The following is a 25,523-nucleotide window of genomic DNA, read 5'->3' as shown; positions in this document are numbered from 1 at the left end:
TACTAAGTGTTGCTAAGGTAGAGGAACAGATCAGTGGGTCATCACCAAATCAATAGGTGACCCAACACATTAGTATTATATTCATCATGAATATACAATTCACTATAACATTTATCATGAATAGTTATCTATTTTCATGTGTATACAACAAGTCTTCAATATTCATACATCACTATGATATTCATCTTTAATATACATTTTCACTATAACATTCATCATAAATATTCATGTACGTTCACGTATATACAACAACTTGTCAATATTCATCAATCAATATGATATTCATCATGAATGTATATTTCACTATAACATTTATCATGAATATTTATATATGTTCACGTATATACAATAAATTTTCAATATTAATAACATCAATATGATATTCATCATGAATATATATTTTCACTATAACATTCATCATGAATATTTATATACGTTCACGTGTATACAACAACTTTTTAGTATTCGAACATCAATATAATATTCATCATGAGTATACATTTTCACTATAACATTTATCATGCATATTCATATTAGTATGATATTTATCATGAATATACTACAATTTTAACTTTACATACTCTAGTTTTTTATAGAGTTCTCGATTGATCTCAATGAGTTACCGATTCGTCTTGATGGCCGATCTGTCTTGATAAAAAAGCTGAAAATGGTAGTTTATGGTTTTACACACGATAGTTTCTCAATCCGTCTCGATGAAAAATGAAGGTAGCAGGTTATGATTTTATTCACACAACCACACACCAAGTCAATATATAGGTTCTTGATTAGTTTCGATTGGTCTCAATGGATTCTCGATTGGTCATGATGGGTTCTCGATCGGTCCTGATAGGTCACGATAAAAGCTGAAGTGGTAGGTTATAGTTTTACATACAAACATATAATAAATCAATCAATAGGTTCTCGATTCTCGATGGAAAATGAAGGTGGTAGGTTATGGTTTTACACAATAAACACACATCAAATCAATGAATGAGTTCTTGATTGGTTTCGATGGGTGTTGGCTTAGGATAATGTAGAACGTCGTGCCATGTTACGTATTTACGACGTTGACGAATGTGTTTTCAGGCTAAACTTGTGATGTTGAAGAATGTGATATCAAGCTATGGACAAACGGTGTCAAGCTGTTGTAGACACCTGGTCCTGAATGTGTATGAAGATTCAAAATGAATATTACATACACATATAGCATTTCATGTAAAAAAACGATTAAAACGAGAAAAAAAAATATTATATCAAGATGGATGTAATATCAAAGAAAAGGAAATTCTTTTTTTTAATGTAACTTATTTGATTAAAATATTGATATTTTTTATAATCATTTAGTTTAAAAATTAAGTGAGGTAAAGTTTTTAACTAAAAAAAATAAAACAAAATTTCATATAATTAATCGTGATCATGATTGAAATAAACCTCCTTTTTCCCCCTAATTATCTTAATCAATAATTTTAATTAAAAATTTTATTTAATATGAATTATTAGATCAAATAAAAATAGAAAATCAAGATATTTCAGTTAGTTCAAAATGTCAACATGATATCGGTTTTCAATGAAACCTTTGACTATGTAAGGAGCCGTTTATCAAACGATTAACCCAAGTAAGCACTTACCAAGTCACATTACCTTACCGGATGAATATGGTAAGGACCAAGAATTTTATCCAATATGAGAAAGACAAAGGACCAAAAGTCTTACCAAGGCAAGCACTTATCGGATAAATCGATGCATACAATACCGTTTTGATAGACTAAAATCTTAATCGATAAATAAATGATAGTGTTAAATTTTATCGACAAACACTTAACATATAAGTGTTTGGTATCGGAAAAAAGTTTGATAAAACCTTGCACCAATGTGATAAAATGCTTATGTTAGTTGGGTATCATTAGGAAGATGACATTCCATTTCCACCAAACCTTCCAATTTCATGCTCACAATCTTTGTCTACAAAACAATGCCTCCATTGATTATTTCATTTTGCTTATAAATTGGCCCTACCTCATATATCATATATGTTTGAACCAAATGAATTTTGGAGACATATGATTTCAAATTACCATATAATATAATAAATATAAAATTAATACAATTTTTTTATTAAAAAAATAATTATAAATAATGATTGAACATTCTTTGCTAATTAAAAAAATATATCGAAATTGATGTTAAAATATAAATTATAAAATTTAGACAAATTAAGAGTTGTTGTTTACCTCTTAGTAGTTCTATCAAGAGGCAAGTTTTGAATCGTTAAGAGGTGAATCTTGTTTGCCAAAAAAAAATTGTCTCTTAATCGTTATAAAATCCTCTGAATAATTTTGCATCGATCATGGGTCTCGCTTAACCATTCAGCGCCATAATTTTATTGTAAACAATTATATTTCATTTTACACTATATCATGAAAACCTTTTAATCATTCCGCATCAAACCATTCAGTAACTATCAAATGGCCCTTAAACCGTAACTTTCTATTTTTTATTCCATATTCTAAATTAACTAATAATTTGTACTTTATTGTATTCTTAAAATTCATAAATATTTATATTTATGAGAGGGTATAGATAATTAAAAGAGGAAGGAGTTGAAAGTTTTATGGGCAAGTGTGAGTGACGTGCCAGCCATCGAATTGAGAGTGGGGAGTTACGCATGTGATATGCATCCACCAGTCGACGTTACCCAACCCTCACCACCTTCTATAAATTCCACAATTTCCCTCCATCAACACCCACCATTTCAACTCATCTGCCACCAATCGCCACCGTCTAAACCCGCCACAAAATGGTCACCATCCAGGAGTTCCGCAAGGCGCAGCGAGCCGAAGGTCCGGCTACCATCATGGCCATCGGGACTGCCACACCGCCTAATTGTCTGCTCCAAAGCACGTATCCCGATTACTATTTTCGTATTACAAAAAGCGAGCACAGAAAAGAACTTAAAGAGAAATTCAGACGCATGTGTAAGATATCATTAAATTATATGTACGTTTATTTGGCCATGATGTAATCATGATTCGTAATACTCGTTCTGTTTCTTTTTGTATAATGTTTTCAGGTGACAAATCTATGATCAAAAAACGATACATGTACTTGACAGAGGAGATCTTGCAAGAGAAACCGAACATTTGTGCTTACATGGCACCATCGTTAGACGAGCGACAAGATATTGTTGTCGTGGAAGTACCCAAGCTCGGGAAAGAAGCCGCGACACGGGCAATTAAGGAATGGGGCCAACCAAAATCGAAGATCACCCATCTTGTATTTTGCACTACCAGTGGTGTTGACATGCCAGGAGCTGATTACCAGCTCACAAAGCTTCTCGGCCTTCGGCCTTCAGTCAAACGCTTGATGATGTACCAACAAGGTTGTTTTGCTGGTGGCACCGTTTTGCGTTTGGCCAAAGACCTGGCTGAGAACAACAAGGGGGCCCGCGTACTGGTGGTCTGTTCGGAGATCACGGCAGTGACTTTCCGCGGGCCTGATGAAAGCCATCTCGATAGCCTTGTAGGCCAGGCTTTGTTCGGCGATGGTGCAGCTGCAATAATAGTCGGGTCTGACCCAATGCTCGATGTAGAGAAGCCGCTTTTCGAGATTGTTTCTGCTGCCCAAACAATTCTCCCCGATAGCGACGGTGCAATCGATGGACACCTTCGTGAAGTTGGGCTTACGTTTCATCTTCTCAAAGACGTTCCCAGACTTATCTCGAAACACATCGAAAAGAGCCTTTTAGAGGCCTTTCGACCCTTGGGCATCATAGATTGGAACTCCCTTTTCTGGATCGCGCATCCGGGCGGGCCTGCGATTTTAGACCAAGTCGAGGAAAAACTAAGCCTGAAGCCCGATAAATTGCGGGCCACACGACACGTGCTCAGTGAATACGGAAACATGTCAAGTGCTTGTGTCTTGTTTATCCTAAACGAAATGCGACATGCTTCGGCTACAGATGGGTTGAACACCACGGGCGAGGGGCTCGAGTGGGGCGTGTTGTTTGGGTTCGGACCTGGGCTTACCGTCGAGACCCTGGTCCTCCATAGTGTGTCCATTTAATTGGTCCATCCTACTCCTTGATGTGCCCAAATACCTTCTATTTGTAATTGTAATTTTCCTTTTCTCGTGCCAATAAATAATATGTACCCAATAATGAAATTTGTAATAGGGTCCTCCTATTCTATTATTTATCGTAGATCTCATCTTAAATATTTATTTAAGTGGGATATACTGTGTTTGTTTATTGCTTTGATTATAAAAATGTAACAATCTTTTTTGATTAATTTTTTTCTTGGTTTTCATATCATTATTTGATTAAGCATCCAAAAGGCCTCTTTGTCAAAAATAATATAAATAAAATTTAGGCGTCGTTTACTAAACGCTTATCCGGTAAGTATTTACTGAGTAATTTTTTTTACCGAATAAACATGGCAAGGGTCAAAAATCTTACCCGATAAGAGCAATGATAAAGATAAAGATTCTTACTCGGTAAATGATGGTGACGACTCTTACCCGGGTAAATTGTTACATACGATACCATTTTGATGTACTATAATCTTACCCTGTAAAATAAATTACAGTGTTGAATCCTAAGGGTAAACGGTTATCGGGTAAACGGTTATCGGGTAAACATTTAGGTAAACGAACCGTTATTTGATAATTCTTAAATTGGAGTTATTATTCTTATTATTTATTAAGTATAGATGTAATTTCTACATGAAAATATCTCAAAAGGATATAATTATTATTCTTTTCTTATTTTTTACTCTTGTCTTCGGATTTCATCTACCAAGTAAAAAGTTTCTTAAAAATTCATAATCTATAGTAGAGATGGCCAAAATCCGGTCCCGGACCGGTCCTTAACCGATCCCTACAGGTCCTAATCAAGACAAAAACCGGCGGTAACGGGTCCCGGTTCTGGTGAAATACCTTGTAACCGATCAAGCTTACCGGTAACCGGTTAAGGAATCCGGTCCCGGTTCCGGTCCCATAACCGGTCCCGGCCAAAAAAAATATTTTTTTTTCAAATTTTTGTTTATTAATAAATTTTTAATATTATTAATATGTTATTTTTAATATGTTTTATATAAATACGTTTAAAAATATGTTTTGTTATATATATATATATACGTTTAATTTTATAAATACGTTTAAAAATATGTTTTATATATATAATATGTATATATATATGTTTAATTTTATAAATATGTTTTGTTATATATATATATATACACGTTGACTTTTGTTGACCGGCCGGGCCGGTCCTATAACCGGTTACATAACCGGTTCTGTCTTAACTGGTCTCGGTCCTAGAAAACGTTAAAATCCATAACCGCTTCATAACCGGCGGTCCACAATCGGTCCCGGGCCGATTCCGGTCCCTCTCCGGTCCCGGTTCCGGTCCTCCGGCGGTTACGGGCCGGGCCGGGCCCATTTGGCCATCTCTAATCTATACTATATTATAAAGTATTTGACAAAAACTCTTAAAATTATTTTTTATGTGTAAAATACTGTTTATTAATGCATATTATTTAAAACTCAAGATTACAAGTAGATTGTGCGTAAGTACAAGTTATTAAAGCTCCATATCTGAATTCATGTAACTAACTGCAGATAAACATAATCAAATACAGGATAAACATCTCATTTTAAATATAAAAAATCTAAAATATAATTAGGATATCATAGAGTTCTAACAAAATACTTAATTATTGTCATTATAAAATGTTATATTATTAAACCAAAAATAAATTATTTCATTATTAAACATAAATTAAATTATAATAAAAAAATAAATTAAAGAAATTACGTAAAAAATGAAAACTTTTAAATAGTTGATTTGATATTAACATTAATATATATTTTTTTCAAAGTTTTATGATATCTTCAAATTTATATTTTATTCAAAAATAAAATCATTATTGTTTTATTAAAAATACATAAAATCGTATTGTAACATCGACAGAGACAAATAATAAAATAGAAAATTAAAATTAAGATGTGTCTTGCTGCATTGTACGAATACTCTTCTAGTATTCTTAAAAATTAACTATACTGAAAGGTTTGTCAAAACCTCATCCAAAAGGAGCATAGATTCTTAGTCAAAATAGGATTATTGTAAGATACAAAAAGATTAAAAATTCTATATTTTGTAGATGTTAATTATATATGACGTTCGTGACATATTATATGTCCGAGATGAAATTTAAAGAATGGCTCTTGATATCGAAAAAGAATTCAATGTATTGTGTTTATCATCGGAAATACATTGAATTCAAGAGATACTAAAAATTCATATAAAACCATTTTTCCGAGTAGTTCTAGATATAAAATCAACCAATAATTATTTCTAAATTAATATTATCTAGCATGTCATTTTTACATAGTATTGTCAATCTGTCACGCTATCAAAAACATCCCATGACATATCTTTAATATATATGAATTGATATAATTTGGAGTTACAATATTGACTATTTCAAGAAACATTTTAAGTAAATCAATATAAATCAGTTGAGTTTTCCTTCTACATCATGTTAATGTTTTTCGTCACCACTTTAAACTTTTAGAGTTAAAACAAACATTAACGGAACTATCAATCTTATAATCAAAAGCCCATGTTGGTTATAGTTTGAGATTTTTTTGGGGGTAAACATGGTGGTTTCCAGGTTGCTTATGTGCACTAACTAATCTCTCGGGCGACCACAAATAGCCTAGAGAGAAAGGAGAGGACTTAAGATACATGCACTCAGTATTAGGTAATAAAGAGTCAATAAGAAAAGAGCTTTAAAGTTGCGAGTTCTGGGCTGATGAGCGATATGTAATCCTATGATTAGAACTATGCTTTACTACTTCCATATCACCTACGCTTCCTCCCAAGAAGTTACTATTCTTTCCTTTTCTCCTGGCTCCTAAAGCCTTTTTTACTTTTACTTGGTTGGCAGGGTTAGGGCCTTTCTTGCTGGGCGTTCAGATGACTGTCGGTATGATGATGTGTTTGATGCTAAAGCTGCCTATTCTCGCTGAGACTCTTGTCGAATCCAATCTTCTTTCTGGAGTGCTATAGTTATTTAAGTCTCTCGGCGGGAATGGGATATTACCTATAAGCCAGATGCTTCGGCCTTATTCTGCAGATCAAAGAGCGACTTAATTCCCCATTCAATATCCAATTCCGATTCCGATCCGCGTAGAAACAGGCTTTGGTTGTGCGGCTTTCTCTTATACTTATAGGGGTCTATTTTCTCTGACTTGACTCAGCTTGACCTACTTGACTCAACGATTAGAGTATCGCATGAAAAAATATATAAAGGTAGTTTGAAATCCTAAACATAGATATAAGTTGGACGTTCTCGTATGGTTGATATTTTTTCACAAAGGTAAACGTTTTCTTATTTAATAACAAGAAATTTGTATCTATATATTATAGCATAAAAATATAATTTATGTGAATTGGATAATCAAAAGAGCCAGTTGAATATGAATGATAGAAAATATATCAAGTTTTTCTAGAAAAGTAATTTTAGACTTTGACGGTAGATAAATTTTTTTAGAGAAACAAGAAGCAATATTATAAAATGAACAACCAATTAAACTTTTACATATTTTTTCTCCAATATAATTTATTAAAACATGTATGAGCCCTAACTTATAATAATAATTCCTTTTGCGTCATACTAAATACTAAATAATTTGTGTTTCTTTTATTCACTACTTTTTTTTAACTACTATTATATACTAAAAATGGGCTCCTATTTGTTGTGGCCGGGCCACGCCCTCCCTCCCTCCCCTAAGAACAACCATGCTGGCTATTGACTCATAAAGCACATTGCTCTTCGTTTTCCGATCAAAGGCCCAAAGGATGGCTCAATGAGGTTCCTCTGTTAGTGGCACAACCCTTCATATGGCTAAAAGACCAAACCAAGAATAAGGTAGTTCATGTATTGTTTTAGTCAGCGATCTTCGCAATTATTTATGTGGCCCCAATGATATCGATTTTTGATAACCTTGTAGTCAAGGCTTTGTTGGCCGTGATTATATCAATTGTGAGCCTCTTTTAATGTATTCGCAACAAACTACCAATAATTTCGTACTATGGTTTTTATTTTATTATAGAATTTATGGCACAAAATTATTGCTAGTCAACGATCAGGTCTTTATATATCACAATCATAATTCATAACTTATATCAAATAAGATGTTACAAACTCCAAAAAAAAATATTGTCTTATGTGGGACTGGATATAAATTCAACATGATCTAAAAGCATCATTCAGTATAATCCACCCCACCAAATCTCCAGGGGTCACAACTCTCATAAAAGTTTTTATGTTGCAAACCAAAAACAACAATCTAATCGAGATAATCTCTAAATAAACTAAAATCAAATTAAGATATTACAAGTAGATCAGTACTAAATATATCTAAAAGATTCCTCCTAATCATGCCCTAAGAATGTATGATTACATAATTTTCATTTGTTAGAAACAATCATGATAAATTTTTTATTTTTGTTGCAAAACATACCAAAATGCTTAATACTTTTGTCATAAAATTAGACATGCCACATACTTATAGCTGTTGAACAATTCATACAGTTAATGAATGTTAAGAACTTCAAGCAAAATCTGTATTTTGGTTGATTGGGAACACCTTTGTCATAGAATTACACATATGCATGAATTGCGTACTCCTTCTAGTTCTCCATCATCCGACACGCTATCAATCCAACAAGATTAAACATTTAGCTTGAGCCCTAACGATGCAAAAACAACAAAAGTTCACAAGTCAAATATTGGTGTTGGGAAAGGGTTACCTGGGCTCAAATTCTTGAACATGTGCTATATCTTTTCCATAAGCATCTGGCCAACTAACTTTTCTTATTCCTTTTATAAGTTGACCGACTTCCTCATGGATTACTGTCGATTTCTTAAGGTTACTCTTGAGAGGAGTGGGCGTGGGTGGCATTTTAGTGCCACCATTCATGTTAGTTCTTGATCCACTACTAACACCATTGATCTTTGCTTCGTGATCACTAATATGAACTTCTTGTTGATCTTCAATAATGATCCCATAAGGATGAAGATGATGATCTTTGTTTGATGAAGATGTAGGTGAAGGCGTAGGCGGAGAGCACCTCGTGTTGATTGATCTATTGTTGATTTCTTCTTCTTTGCCTTTGTTGGATCTTGATGGCACATAGCAGGAGCAAACTAGAGACGTGCACCGATTATGCGCCAACGCCGCCAGGAGTACAGATAGCTCGGAGCACCACAACACGTGTTCAAATTTACCTTTATGTTACTAATATACCATGATCACTGGATAAGAATATTCAAATGAAGAAAACTGATGGGGTATAACTTGTAGAGATTGTTAGAACTTCTTGATAACAACATCTAAACCTTGAACTTGAATTTCGTCCTTAGATATTGGTGTCAGTAGACTCTCTGAGTCTTTGCAGATAGTGAAAGGTGATGGATGGGGATGTCGAGGTTTGGTTAGGTATGTGTTTTGATGATGAAACAATTTGTCTAAAATTGGTTAATAGATAATGAGATGGGATCTTTGGTAGGGAAGAAAAGTAAAATGGAGAGCATTGTATACAAAATGTGCACTCATGCTTTCCCCCACTAGCCATTACTTTTGTGCATTACCACTTGAGTAGTGAGGTGAAATGTTTTGATTTTTGAAAAAGCTATTGGATCTGTATTTAGATATGTTATAAAATTGATTGATAAACTCAGACGTTACTTTTAGACAAAATATTTAAGAAAACATACATATTTTAATAAAAACAAAATATTAAAAGGTTACTTTATATGTGAAACTACGAAATTTTTGACACCAACAAAATTTTCTTTTACTACATACAACATCAAAAGATTAGCGGACTTTTGGTTCGCATAATGAAATTTGATGGAATTGAAAGAATTGGATGAAATTTGAAGCTTTATGTAGTAAATAATAAACTTAGCAATAAAGAAACTTGAAAACACTAATTATTACAAAAGCCATCAAGTATTTGCAAGCTGAAGATTTTCATCTGTATTTATTACTGTAGATGTAATGTGTGTATTTTTACCTTTGAGATCCTACCATTATAAAAGACATACTAAGCTTGTTTGGTCATATATCACATATAGTGAATTGCACCGGTGGTCCCTGTGGTTTGCTCGAATACTGGATTTGGTCCCTAAAACAAACTATCTACACTGGTGTTCTCTAACTTTTCATTTTCATAACACCCATGGTCCCTCTATTTAACGACGTTAGTTAATGACCGTTATGAAAGACTAATCGGTCTTTGAACAAACTATGGGGACTAGAAGTCTAATATGCTCTAAAACTTAATGTGATTCATGGTTTTTTTTATTTTTATTAGAAAATATTTTATATATCCATTACAAATCAAATGTCTTAAAATAACATATATATTAAATAAAAATATTTATCTTTATTTGTTGTAGTGATGTTTTTTCTTTAACTGTTTGAATAATCAATGTTTTTTTAATCTTAATTTTTATTTTGTTGTTATTTTAATTATTTATAGTTTGATCACATATCAATAATCTCACATTAACCGAACTTAATTTTCAATATTTTGCTCGCATTTTTCAATTCTCAACCCACAAGATATGTGACTTTATCTTGATTTACTTTTTTTTTATACTTGAGATTTTTAAACGTTAATTTTTTGTGAATTTAATATTTAAATAAATATAAATATATTTATTAATATCTACTTTATTTTAAGAAATTTGATTTATGATTTTAATATAAAAAAACGTGTATCACATTAAATATTAGAGTAGATTATACTTTTGGTCTTATAAGTTGTTCAAGGACCGATTACTCGATTAGTCCTTCATAAAGGTGCTAACTAACATCGTTAAATGGAGAGACCATGTGTGTTATGAAAGTGAAAGGTTAAAATAATCTATTTAAAATTAAAATAAATTTTTGACTGATTTCTAGCGGATGTATCTGCCGGTAATATTTACAGAAATAAATATTTTTTAAAAAAATTAATTCTTTCCGACGGATATATCCGTCCGTAATTTAATAAATATTTTTAAATAAACTTAAATATTTTCTTAATTTAATGAATATTTTTTTATATAAACCGGTGGAAATTTTTGTTTAAAAAAACTTAAATATTTTCTTAATTTAATGAATATTTTTTAAATAAATGGGTGAAAATTTTTCGGCGGCCGGAATCCGTCGGAAAATGAAAAATCCGGCAGTAAATCCGCCGGGAAATTAATCACCGACACCAACATTTCCGGCGGCTATATCCGCTAGAAATAAAGATTTCTGTCGGATATAACCGTCGGAAATGTTGCCTTGTTTGGTAGTGTTATGGACCACCAGTGTAGATAATTTATTTTAAGGATCAAATCCAAAATTTGAAGAAACTACTACATATGTACCACCAGTATAATTCAATATAAGGCAACATAAAACTTGTTAAGATACTAATCTATATATATCTATAAAGCAGAAACATACAATGTTGACGTGGCATCTTCTTGTACTAGTATTCATGTCTTCCTTTTTTCTCCATTTTTTCCTTTTATTTTAGGTTTTATATTTAATCTAAGACTTTTACTCTTCATCTTCTACCGTTACAATTCATTATCTTCTACGTCTTTCTATCATAAACTTATTTACTCTTCGTCTTCTACCGTTACAATTCATTATTTTCTACGTTTTTCTATCATATACTTTTTTACTCTTCATCTTCTACCGTTACAATTCTTTATCTTCTACATCTTTCTATCACAAACTTCTTTGCTCTTCTTCATCTTGCGATCCCTATAAAAAATTATGGATTGACAATATAGCTGGCGGTACGCCTCTCTCTATCTTTTTATGCATATATAGAAAGACATGAAACAATAATTATGCGTGTTTTACTTTTATTTTCTCGATCTCTCTATCTACTCTGTTGTCTGCGATTAAAAGCAAATTGAAGGAGATTAGAGAAACAATAYAAGGAGGAACAAGAAAAGTCTATGGCAAAATCAGTTGTTGGTGTGTTTTCTTCATATCTGAAGTTCCGAGAAAACTAATTAGATGCTCCAATATCTCCATGAGACTGTTTATACAAAACATGGAAATTGTATGTTTTTATTTTAAATTACTACCTCAATTTTTGTTATTTTCATTTTGAAGATTGCAGATTGTTTCTGTAAACAATTAATTATTTATCTTCTACTGCATTTTTTTAGGATTCGGGATATTCATAGAAGGAAAAAAAATTATATATTTTCAAATTAAAACATAATTTGATAATTTTATACTAACCATGTTCCATGTCACAATTTTATTGGATTTTTCATTATAAAACGTAATATTCGGCTTTACACCTAATAATATACCGAATTGATATATGTTATTTATAAATTATATTTTTATTTTTGACAAGAAATATATTACACCTCTCTTTATTCTTATAATAATAAGACAACCAAAACCAAGAATTTATTTATATATCTATAGAATGTATTATCTGTTATTTCACAATTTAACTTCTTTTACGYTAYATATTCATTTTTCTRCAACCAATATATTTTAACTCTCTTTATTCTAACATAATAAAATATTCAGAAATAAAATTGTACCATAATTATTCTGATATATTTTAACATTTTATATCGAATTCAAACTTATATATTCATTTTTCTACAACCAATGTATTCTAACTCTCTTTATTCTAACAAAATAAAACATTCAGAAATAAAATTGTAACACAATTATTGTGATACCTTTTAACATTTTGTATCAAATTTAAACTTATCGATGCTTTCTTTCATCAATCAACAACGACCGCGTGAAGCGCGGTAAAGTTACCTAGTTACTAGCAAAGACATGATAAAATAAAAAAGAAGCAAAACATTAAAGTACAACATATATCATTACATACCCTCTATTCTAATATTTTTTAAAGTAAGAAAAAAAAGGTAGTTTCTGATTTATTGGAATGTCAAAAAAAACTCAACATGTCATCATGGGTGCTTTGTGTTGTGTCATTTAAATCATTTGAGCGCCTTGAGAATAAAATTATAGACTCAAAAAAGTATTTTTTTAATATATTATTTTTTAAATAATTTTAAATTCTTCAATATTTTCGAGATAAGCTATCATGACAATATAACACACACACATATATATATATATATATATACACGGAATCAAATGAAAACCATATAATTCTTAGAAACCGTGTAAACTAATTTTGACTAATAAGAAAATTTCTTTTTTTAATTAAATTTAATCATTAAGGATAGAATTGTCATTTATATTGTTTTAGATTAATTATGGAAGTTATTAGTAAATCTTAATTAAGGTAACCTAATAAAGAAAATTTTATAAATGATAATATTTAAATATTTATTTAAATTAGTATTTTAAAAAATTAAATGTTGTTATTTGGTTTCTTGGTTTATTAGGGGTAAGAATATTAAAAGACGAAAATTATTATATTAATTAATCCACGAAATCAGTAATAGATCCTAGCAAAGATTCATGAACCGGTAACAATATAATCAGCTGTGAAACAGATTCATGTTAGATTTGTTTAAAAAACGTTCATTGAGGAGCTTGTTTTATGAAATGTATGCAGATTGGTTCGTGAAAACGTTCATTGAGTATCTTGTTTTATGGAACTTTTGGGGATGAACTGGTTACGTAATATAATATTCGTGCATAATCTAGTTTTCTTATCAACAATTATTGATGAAATTGTTTCATTTTGTTAAGAACATGTTGTGTAATAAGCAAACAGTGAAACCATTTCATAACGACAGTGAAACCATCTCATAATTGTTAAGAACATGTTGTGTAATAAGCAAACAGTGAAACTATTTCATAATTAGATTGAAATGGATCCATCTACCGAAAACATGAAAATGACAAATGTCTCATCTAATAGGCAAACAGTGAAACCATTTCATAATAAGGTTGAAACAGATCCATCTTCTGAGAAAATGAAAATGACAGATGACTCCTCTAGTTTATAAGCTAATGATCTAATGGTCTAAAGTTGTACGGTGACAATTTTGTGATTATTGAGAAGTCTCGTGATAATTTTGTGATTATGAATGTTCAGATTGTAGATCTAATCCAAGGGTTAAGATTTTGGTCTTATGAGTCTCACAAAAAATCTTTGGTCTCACATGATCTCAATTCTCTCTCTCTCTCTCTCTCTCTCTTTATATATATATATATATATATATAGGGTTGAGTTCACGTGAGACCAAAGGTTTTTCGTGAGACCCGTAAGACCAATTTATGTTCATTGATCAACTTTATAAGCTAATGATCCAATGGTCTAAAGTTGCAAGGTGACAATTTTGTGATTATTGAGAAGTCTCGTGGTGTTTATGAATGTTCAGATTGTAGATCTAATCCAATGGTTGATAATTGGTCTTACGAGTCTCACGAAAAACCCTTGGTCTCACATGATCCCAAGTTTTTTTCTCTCTCTCTCTCTCTCTATATATATATATATATGTGTGTGTGTATATATATATATATGTATAAGTGAGTTATTATGCAATTCTTTACATTTGTACAACCAATACAATCCAATCTCATCTGTCCATTTAATTTGATGAATTTGCGATTTCATAAAAGTTTTGATTGTTTCATAATATAAAGTATTGATCATAATTAATGAACTCTAGTCATCTTCCATAAATATTCAAATCATAATAAATGAGCACTCATCATTTTTATAAATATCTCAATTGATTGAGTTACATTGGTTGTACAAATGAACATGGTTGCATTTGAAATATACCTTATATATAGGTGAATTATTATGCGACACTTTACATTTGTACAGTCAATACAACTCAATCTCAATCGTCCATTTAATTTGTTGAATATGTGATTTCATAAATTTTTTGATTGTTTCATAACATAAAGTATTAATTATAATTAGAGTTTAATTTTACTTACCATAATGGTTTGACTTTGACTCAGTGTACCTTTGGGCCCACCAGGCTAAGCATTTTATTGGGTACCTTTTGCTTTGAGCCCATTACTAATATAAGCCCATTGCTATGGTATGCTTATGCTATGCCAAAGAAAAAGAGGTCCCTCTTTCACTCTCTTGCTCGATCGTTCGAGGAGACATGAGCAGGTAAAGAATTTCGCCCCTTTTGAATTTGAGTACGCATAAGGTTGATTACGTTATGATTTCGAGTTCAATATTCAATCTATGATATATGATCCTGTTATTGAATTATTAAGTGCAAAATTTGAAGCTTAATGTTTTGATTCTTTTTAATTTGAGTATAAATTGGGTGAAGTTTCTGTGGAGTTTGATTTCAAAGAGTTACAGGTTCTGTTTATGTGAAGAACGGGTAACAAGAGTATCAGTCTTGCATAGTCGAGAAACGTGTTCTGATGCGGTTGTGTTTACCTTTCCTGATCTTGTACTCTATTCTTCTGGAACGAAGATGGATTTTTAATTGGGGGAATCAAATGGTGGAGTTTTGAAGTTGAATTTGGTGTGGCTTATAATTTGTTTTTAGAGAACTTGATAGGCTCATCAAACTTCCTAACCCTGTACATTGGAACCTGTTGGCTGTCAATTAGTAATGAGACTGATATCTGAGTTTGTTTCTGATAAGCACTAGGTTTGACGTTGAAAATGTTAATCCTTTTATGGTTTTGGGACATTGATTAATAACTGTAATTATTATCACTGCAGTTCTTTTTGTTCAATTTTACTCTTGCAAGTTAAGTAGCCTTTGAAATTTCTTCATAAAGAGAAAGATCTTACCACGGTTGTTTAAGACAAGTACAATTACATGCCCCTAGATCAGCTAAAATTTTAACATTTTGAAAAAGATAAGAAATCCATATATTGACTATCATATTGATATGGGGAGAGACTAATTTAAACAATCCGGTTCATCCAACTATGTTCTAAGTTGCCATATATGTGAATCTTCTCATTCGTATTTATTTTCTCTTTCTTGATCAGATGTATAAATTATTATTTGTTCTTGGAATAGGTTCATTGCAACAAGAAGGCTTGCTTCAAACATCTTTGTGTCAAAATCAGCTACAAGGACATTCTGCAATGATGCACCATCAAAATTAAATGATGTTCCACACGGAAGCCAATTTAACAAAGTAATGTTATTGTTTCTATCCTATTTAGGATATATTTGTTTGCTGGCATGTCAACTAATGTTTTCTATTTCGTTGGTCTGTGACACCTCACTTTGATGCTAATGTGGTTAGGTGTGCTCATGGGTTGGGTTGATCGGGTTAAAGACATTTGAACAACCCAACCCAATGATTGCGGTTTGAAAAATCTTAACCCAACCCAAACCAAAGTGCAACCCAACCCAACCCAAACCGTACGGGTTGGTCGGGTTGATACTTTGGTACATTAAAATATTCTTCTAACCTTGAATATGTTATTTTTCTACTCATAATTTCTTTTTCATCATTAACCTTTTGATTCAACTTATCCATACTTCTTATGTATATCACATTCAGTTAATTTTCTCAATTTACATATATATGTTCACAGTTACTAAACATATATATGAATGGGTTATATATTGATGTGAATAAATTGAAAATATGTGTATATGAAGAGCGTACGTGATAGTGTGATTGTCTAATCTATATATTAATAGAAATTCAACAATCATATTAAATCCAAGAAATAAAAGGATATCGGGTTCATCGGGTTAGGTTGGGTTCAAATTATAGTAACCCGATATCAACCCAATACATACGGTTTGAAAATTTTACAACTCGATTAGACATAGGGTTGTTTCGGGTTGAGTTACTTCGTGTTGGGTTGGGTTGATCGGGTTGGTTGGGTTTTTGAGCACTCCTAAATGTGGTGGGTTGTCTTGTTATGCAGCATATACTTACTTGTAGACCTCAGTCTGTTAAGAAAGGGGTTTCTGCAGATTTTGAAACTTATAAATTTAGGTGGAAAAGAAAGGAAGATGGATAGGGTACAAGAGCAATTGTTTCATCTAATTACAAATATTGGGAGGATTAGGTGATATTGCTTCCAGAATTGGTTAACAAGTTTTCTTAAGCATTTGGTTCCTCCATTAATTCGACAAATATCACATCTCTGGAATCTATTGTTTAGCACTGACTTTGTTCACTCTTTCCTTTCTAGGAGCTTGAGGATGAGCAAGGTTTTACAAATGATATCCCTCAGTATGACATTGCTATTGTTGGGGGTGGGATGGTTGGGATGGCCCTGGCTTGTTCGCTAGGTAATTGTGTACCTTGTTCAGTCAACCTCATGTTCATGATTTCCTGCTTGCATTTCAATTCTCTAATTTAATGAATTTGTGAGGCACAACTATTTGAAACTCTTTCTTTGGATCTTATTTAGTTTGTGTCTTTATAGTGTTTAAAATATTGGGTTCTTCATGCAAGTTTTCTGTATTTCCTGTCTGGTTGCAGCAAGCATGCCGCTGACAAAGCAGTTGTCTATTGCCATCATTGACAGCAATCCTGCTTTGACAAATGGGTCATCCATCAAGAAAGATGATCCACCAGATCCAAGGGTCAGTACAGTCACACCTGCTACCATTTCTCTCTTTAAAGGTATTGAGTTCTATAAACTTGTCGGTTTCTTTTCTATGCAAAAGGGAACACAATGTTCTCTTAGGCAGCGTTTGGTACGCAGACTAGACAGGACGGGACGGGACAGGACTAATTGTCTGTCCTATGTTTGGTACGACTAGGACAGGACAGGACAAAACTGTTAAAATGACCATATTACCCCTAAATGTTGTTCAGTGTTATTTTATATCATATAATGATTGTAAAATGACAACAAATTAACCAAAATATATTTTAATTACATAGTTTGTGTAATCAAGTTTAATACATTAAATATAAATCCAAAAAAATGACAAAAGGGTGTTGACGAGCCAACCCGACAATACCACCCACAACGATCGAACATTTTTTATAAATCTATAAAACAATACCAAATACCAAAACAAGATTTCATTACAAAGACAATACCAAATACCAAAACAAGATTTCATTACAAAGACAAATATCAAATACCAAAACAATATTTCATTACAATGACAATACCAAATATCAAAACAAATTGGTTTCAGCTACAATGCATCATTTCTTTAAACATATAAACAGCCACAAATTGCATCCAACACAACCACTAAACTGTTGGATTGGAAAGCAAATAATGTGTATATCCCCAAAGAATGGCTACAGAATGAGCCTCATTCTAACCTAAACATGCTCTGCTTACTCTTACTATGTAATTAATTACCAAAAGTAGTTAGCCTGCTCCATCCAAATGTGCTTACTTCTTATCAAAAGTGCTGTTAGCCTGCTCCATCCAAATGTTTGCGAGAAATTGCTTTCTGGCATTCTAGACTATATGAATTCAATATCATAACCAGTGAAAACCCAGGTGGAGCTTCTTTCTACAGGTAATAAAATCCACATAAACCCCAAATGTTTGCGAGAAATTGCTTCAGTCCCATGTTGTTCCACCTTTTTTGGTGGAACAAAAAATATCAAGTTTTGTCCCATGAATTTTAAAAATAGTCCCATCTTGTCCTATGTATTTTTTGTTCATGGCATGCCAAACATGGGACTATTTTTTTTTGTCCCGTCCCGTCCCATGTAGTCTGCATACCAAACGCACCCTTACTCCCTTCTTTCCAAGCCTTTTTTAACGGCACATAATTGTAAGGGGATAGGGTGCATATTTTATGTGTAGATAAAGGCATGTAATAGATAAATCATGTTTCATACAATACATCGCAAAAAGGATCATATTGGAAGTTTTATTTATTTATTTATTTTTAGTGGCATTGAATACAACGTGGCTAACTAAGGGACCTTGAACCTTACATGGCATTTTATCATAAGAAGAATAACAAAACACATTTTCTGGTATTGCATATAGAAAAAGATATATAAAAGAATAAGGCTAATTGATATCCAAGATTTTAGTTGATCCATTAAGGTTCTTGGGGATCTTCTTTGGCTAAGGAGAACTAGATGCCAAAGCCTCCAGACTCCAGAGTATGTGATATTAAAAGTCCTCTTACTTACAATGGGAATGGTAAAACAAATGCCATTGTCTTGTGGAATAGACTTCTTTATGCTTTTCCCTCTTTCACTTCTTTCTCCCCGTTATTCTGTTTGAAGTATCCACCTAACACTCGGTACTTGGGAAAGAGCAATGCTGAGATTGCCCCAATCTGTGTGCCAAAAATATAAGGGATATGCAGGTGTTTGGGGCTGGGGAGGAAAAATAATTTACTTCACATGATCTATCTTAATTCAAAGCATTTAATTGGGAGAAAATATGATTTTTTTTTACTATTTGGTCCAATAACAATAATTGGAATTTCTGTTCTGTAGGCATTGGTGCTTGGCAATATGTGGAACAACATCGACATGCCTATTTTGATAGAATGCAGGTAATGTAGAATGCAAGATCATTTGTCTAGTTGTTGGAGCAATCTTTTGTGTCGTAGTGCACGGTTTCAGAAATGGAATGTTATACACTAGTATCATAAACTATCCACATTTCACGGAAACCTCAATATACAAATTGTATAACCAGAGACGAACCTAGAAACTTTTTCAAGTGGTGGCACCATTTGTCTATAAGAAACAAATATATGGATACTTTTCACAAAATCAATATTGGTCTGGTGGTTAGTTCATTGTTTTTCATATGTGAGGTCCTGTGTTCAAGTCTTCTATCACAAGCTTTTTTAGAAACATAATAAATCTGAAACCAAGAGCTAAAAACTAAGAAAATGACACTAACAGGACTCAAACTCGGGTCTGGGGTGCAAACCAATTCTACCAAGGGAAACTTGTGTCCTCATTGTAGTTTCAAAATATATATGGTGGTACATAACAAATTGATACGGTGACACTTTTCATGACCGTATAATTCTTTACACTACGACGAAGGAACGAAGCGGTGGCCCGTGCCTCCGTATGCACTATGCACTACACTGTGGCCATCCATGTGTATAATAACATCAGTTAGAAAGTTTTGCTTATTATTTTTCTTAAAGCAGCTTCAAAATTTGAATACTTTCTTCAAAAGGAACATTGATTGCATGGTTGTATAAAGATTGTGTTTATGTTGAGAATTATATAATTATAGAATTTTTGTGGAAGAAGGAATATTTGTGGTTGGTCAATTTTACTGCTGTTCTATTTGTGACTCCTTATGGAACTCGGAGTAGTATCTGTAATGGGTACATTTGAAACCTATATGTTATACCAAGTTGAAGGTGTAATGACCCAAAAATACAAAACTACTCCAATTACATAATCATTTATTCAATGTCTCTTGCCATGTTCATATTTCCTATAGTACATGCATAGTTAACTGTTCCATATTTCAGAATTTGCACACCTTCTATTTTACACACAAGGAATATTGAACACATCACTTCAAACTTTCCATTTTGGTTTCTTCTTACTATGCTCTTTTCTTCAATCATATTGACTTTCCTCAAAGTCATAATATCCAACAACTCTATTGCAAAATATCTCATGCTTTCTCTATATATACATTACTTGAATCACTTTCTACTTTAAGGTCTCATATGCATCAACATCATATAACACTTCTATTAGATTAACCAAATACTACTCTTAGTTTAAGTCTAGGCTATAATGACCCAAAGTTTCGAAACAACTCTGATTACATAATATCATCCCAAAATCAAATCATTAAAAGAATATACCGCGATGGAAAATCACATTTAGATCATTGAATTATTAATAAATTTAATATTGAATCTTCAAAGTACAAAGTAAATAATCATCACAAGTCGTAATCAAATCTTGATTGACACCTTCAACAAAACTCAACTGACAAAGCTCTCTGTTGCCTTAATTGCAATATGTTTCAACAGAAGGGTTAGACTTAAAGGTCTAGGGAGCTTTATGGGTTTTCATGCACGTTGACATCAATAATAACATATAATACTTCAAAACATCAAGTTTGAAACATCTTGTTCAAATAAACATGCATATTCGTAAAAAATGCTTTAACCCCCAGGTAACTACAGACCTGTCGCGAACATCACACGTATGTGACAAACTGGCAAAAACACATTCTTGGCAACCCAAACCATTGTGTCGACATGAAATGAATTCTGCAGACTATTATATTACCTATGGTGCACCCACTCCCACTTCGACCCACACATAAACCGGTGTGTAACAGAACATGTTCATGCATATATAACCCATACATTTGCATGCTTCAAACCAATCATGATAATATAAAACACGCAACTTTCCAATAAAACATTGCATGCGATTGACAAAATACACCACATGAAACTCACTTGACGTCCAAAGTCCTAGAGCCACGCTCACAAAGATAATTGGCCTTGCTATCGACCCCCGGGTAACGTAATATTAATTCAACAATATCTTACAAGGCTCACAACTTTCCAAGTCCAACGATGGCTTCACGGACCTAAAGTTGAAGCTCATTCGTGACCATTTGTCATAAATGTTAAATTGATGTCTTAAATTCCAATTTTAGCGACTTAACACCAATGGATAAATCCACCTCCTAAATGCTTCGAATTAGCATCTTAAAACTTAATTCGGCGAGTTTAAGAGGTGGATCTATCCATAAGTTTTAGTTTGTTAAAATTGGAATTTAGGACATCAGTTTAACATTTGTGACAAATGGGCATGAATGAACTTTTAATTTTTAGGCTTGCAAAACCATCGTTGGACTTGGAAAGTTGTGAGGCTTATAAGATGCTTGTTGAATAAATTATTATGGGTATTCGGTTATCTAGGTGTTGGTAGCGAGGCCAATTAGCTTTGTGAGCGTGACTCTAGGACTGTAGACCTCGAGTGAGTTTTATGTGCTATAATTTTACATGGATTTCATACCATGTTTTATTGGAAAATTGTCTTGATGCTTTATTAACTGTTATCATGATAGGTTTGATGCATGAAAATGTATGTGCTATATGTTTAAAATAACATGTACATGTTTCATTATAGATTGGTTTATGTGTGGGTCGGGTTCACTCATTAAGTGGGACTGAGTGCGCCGTAGGGACTATGATGGTTTGCATGGGAAATTTTCTTTGTGCACAAGAATTTGTTTCTTGTCAACATGATGGTCTGGTTTGGCATGAATGCATACTTGTTGGTTTGTCACATGCGTATGATGTTTGCGATCAGTGTGTAGTTACCGGGGGTTAAAGCGTTTTTGATGAATATTCATGCTTATTTGGATAAGATCTTTTAAACATGATTGTTTTGAATTATTATTTGTTATTGTTGACATCAACTTGCTTGAAAAGAAATGAAGCAAACTAGCCTTTCAAGTCTAACCCATCTTGCTGAAAAATATTGCAAATGGAAGGTTTTGTCATTTGAGTTTTGTTAAAGGTCCCTTTCAGGATTTGATCTGAGTGTAAATTTTCTGTTGCGATATACTTTTTGATGATCTTGGGATGATATTGTGAATTTTTGAGTCGTAAATTTATCATGACTTGTGATTGAAGATCAATTGCTTTTTACTAGGTATGGGATTACACTGGCTTCGGATACACAAGGTATAATGCAAGAGATGCAGACAAAGATGTTTTAGGGTAAGAACAGAGTTAATTGGTTCACTAATATTCTTATATACCTGTTGTCATACTGTCTAATGATCTTTTCTGGGATTTCAACTCAGTTGCGTTGTGGAGAATAAGGTGCTACATAAATCTTTATTGTCATGTTTACAAGTAAGTGATACGTGTTTTAGGTGGTCTTTTCTTTTCCCACTTTGATCGTGGGATCATTGGAATCCCTATTGCTACTCCCGCAGATATTTCTCTTTTAATGGCTTTCACGTAGCTCTAGATACATTTGACTGATGGAAATAAAACTGAACAGAACAAAGATTTCAAGAAAACAATCTATCCTACAAGATTGTCGTCAATGTCACTTCCAACACGTTCATCAGTTTCTGCCGCAGGAGCCTCACAATCAAAAAGTCTTGCAAATCTAGCAAAGCTGGAGCTGAGTGATGGCACAAACTTGTATGCTAAGTTGGTGGTAAGTTTTAATGTCTTGGAAATCTATTATTGCATGTGAATGAAGTTTGTTTTTATAGAAAAAGATGCGTTGATGGTTAATTTTATATCTTCACCATTCAAGAAAAATGTGACACCTTTGGCTATATTTGGCAAACTAAGCTGATTAAGCCAGCTGTCAGCTGATAAACTAGTCATGTTTGGTAAAAACTAGCAGATAAGCTAGATGCCAATGTAAAATGATATGTTAAAAGATTAATTGAAAAAATATAAGGGGCATGATTGGTTAAAAGTGGGAAAAACCCTGAAGTTCATCGAACGAAGTCGCTTTTCAGAAAGCTAGCTTATGGCTAACCAGGCGGGGTTCTTTCAGTAAGCTCAAAAAATAAGGTAGCTTATGGTTGCCATGCATGGCCTTTGTCATATGTGAGAAGACGACCAGCTGTGGCTTATCTCAGATTCATGATGTTTGTAACAGGTTGGAGCCGATGGGTCCAAATCACATGTTAGGGAGTTAGCAGGAATCAAAACCACTGGTTGGAATTACTCGCAGAGTGCAGTCATTTGCACCGTTGAACATTCTGCAGAAAACTTCTGTGCGTGGCAACGATTTCTACCTGCGGGTCCAATTGCGCTTTTGCCTATTGGTGACAACTTTAGCAACATCGTTTGGACCATGTCTCCTAAAGAGGCATCAAACCATAAAATAATGAGCGAGGATGATTTTGTGAAAGCTGTAAACCATGCTCTTGATTTTGGATACGGCCCTCATCCTGAATCACAGGTGTTTGGCAGTGGTGTACTTTCTTCCTTTTTCAGACCAGATGTGACATCATCGGCCAATGAGGGATTTGAACTTCCGCCAAAAGTGGTGAAAGTAGCTTCACAGAGGATGGCTTTTCCGCTTTCTTTGATGCATGCAAACCAGTATGCGTCAAAGCGTGTAGTTTTAATTGGTGATGCGGCTCATACTGTTCATCCCTTGGCTGGTCAAGGAGTTAACATGGGGTATGGAGATGCAGCTTCACTTTCGAACGTCATTGCTGATGGTGTTGCAGTGGGATCTGATATTGGTGAGGTAAATGATACATTACCCCTTCCACTATTTTTTACGGTCAGACTTTTAGGGGAGTTTGGTACACAGTACAGGACCGAATCGGACAGAACAAAAGCTTGTTATCCCATGTTCGGCACGGCATTAGATTGAGATAATGCCATGATTAAGTGGGACAAAAATCAGGGAGATGAGACAAGATAGGTAAATTATTAAACTACCCATGTCTAATTAACCTAAATCCTTCATAGCAATTCTTGCACCTGCCTACCTCACTCTTACCCTTCCAGTCCCGTCTACCAAATGCACCCCAAAATCTGCTTTAGGGCACATCACATTAATCTTACCTCACAATTAGATAATCAACATATGTAGCAGATCTCGCTTATTGTCAAACCAACTAACGTACAACTCCAATACAAATCGCTTAGAAGTTTGAGATAAATTTTATAACCAATACCAGAAGCAGAAAAATTATGATGCCACATTTGTTCCTGCAAATCAAGATCACCTCGACTTCAGAGGTCAAGTGCCCCTCTTTTCGATAACTAGTGTTTACTGTTTACTAAATCTAAGAGGGACATGGCATGGATCATATGTGCAGGTAACGTTGCTGAAGAAATATGAAGCTGATAGGAAAACAGCGAATATAACCATGATGGCTGTTTTGGATGGTTTCCAGAAAGCGTACTCTGTTGATTTTGGACCACTTAATATATTACGAGCTGCTGCATTCAATGGTGCAAATGTTTTCGCGCCGTTGAAGAAGAATATCATCTCGTATGCGTCGGGAGAGCGTAGACTGCCTTTTCTGTCATGATGTAAGTGGTTCTTTTCTTTCGAATAAATGTATCAAAGTGTTGCAGTCGATGCTGTTTGGTAGTTAGGTTCCATGGGTTTAAAGGATGTTAGAGAATATTTTACAAGTTTTAAGAAGCTGTGCAGTAGCAAATATATGATATGTTGCTTCATTGTTGTCTATTGATTTGCTTGGGCCTTTTTTTTGTCATCAAAGGGAGGGATTATTGTAGGCAGTATACTAGAAAACATGCACCTGAATAACCAAATCATGCTTTCGAACTCTGAAACTTGCATGGCTTCAAACCCTCCAAAAACTACACAGAAGAACATAAATGGAGTTCTTTTTGGGCCAAAAACGTGTTCGTTTTGCTTGTGCAATCATAATTTTTGCCAAGTTTTGGAAAAGCTCGACAATGAAAAAGCCAATCATTGTGGATGCTACCTTCTTCCCTTTATACAAAAATCTTCATACCTTCTTCCACCAAACATCAATCACAGTTGTCCCCGGAACGTAGCACTGTTGATTCTAAGGTGATATACTTACTGCATCTACGGGTACACGGTTACATCAAATTTGGCGTAGAATTGGT

The 25,523-nt window shown here is 33.3% G+C and overlaps 2 protein-coding genes across 3 annotated transcripts in view; both read left to right on the top strand.

Moving 5' to 3' along the window:
• LOC112510064 (chalcone synthase 2) overlaps positions 1-4,137 on the top strand; it is a 10,080-nt gene extending 5,943 nt beyond the window's left edge. Inside the window, exons 2-3 of one of the 2 annotated variants that reach the window (XM_025115349.1) lie at positions 2,813-2,975; positions 3,071-4,137. In XM_025115349.1, coding sequence (XP_024971117.1) covers positions 2,813-2,975; positions 3,071-4,062 — 1,155 coding nt within the window. In that variant the 3' untranslated portion in view covers positions 4,063-4,137. Of the gene's footprint in view, positions 1-2,785; positions 2,976-3,070 lie in introns of those variants that run through there. The other variant, XM_025115340.1, reaches the window with a different exon arrangement.
• Positions 4,138-15,103: 10,966 nt separating this feature from the next.
• On the top strand, positions 15,104-25,130 carry LOC112511258 (ubiquinone biosynthesis monooxygenase COQ6, mitochondrial). Its single transcript, XM_025116806.1, has 10 exons — positions 15,104-15,151; positions 16,032-16,152; positions 17,171-17,270; positions 17,464-17,607; positions 19,414-19,472; positions 22,582-22,649; positions 22,736-22,787; positions 22,939-23,100; positions 23,557-24,156; positions 24,737-25,130. Exons 1-10 carry the CDS (start codon positions 15,144-15,146, stop codon positions 24,950-24,952), a joined length of 1,530 nt encoding a protein of 509 aa, XP_024972574.1. The 5' UTR covers positions 15,104-15,143; the 3' UTR covers positions 24,953-25,130.
• The last annotated feature ends 393 nt before the right edge of the window (positions 25,131-25,523 follow it).

The sequence above is a fragment of the Cynara cardunculus genome (assembly GCF_001531365.2).
Source record: "Cynara cardunculus var. scolymus isolate 2C chromosome LG 1, CcrdV1, whole genome shotgun sequence".
NCBI lineage: Eukaryota > Viridiplantae > Streptophyta > Magnoliopsida > Asterales > Asteraceae > Cynara > Cynara cardunculus.
This window is presented reverse-complemented; position numbering and strand designations above follow the sequence as displayed.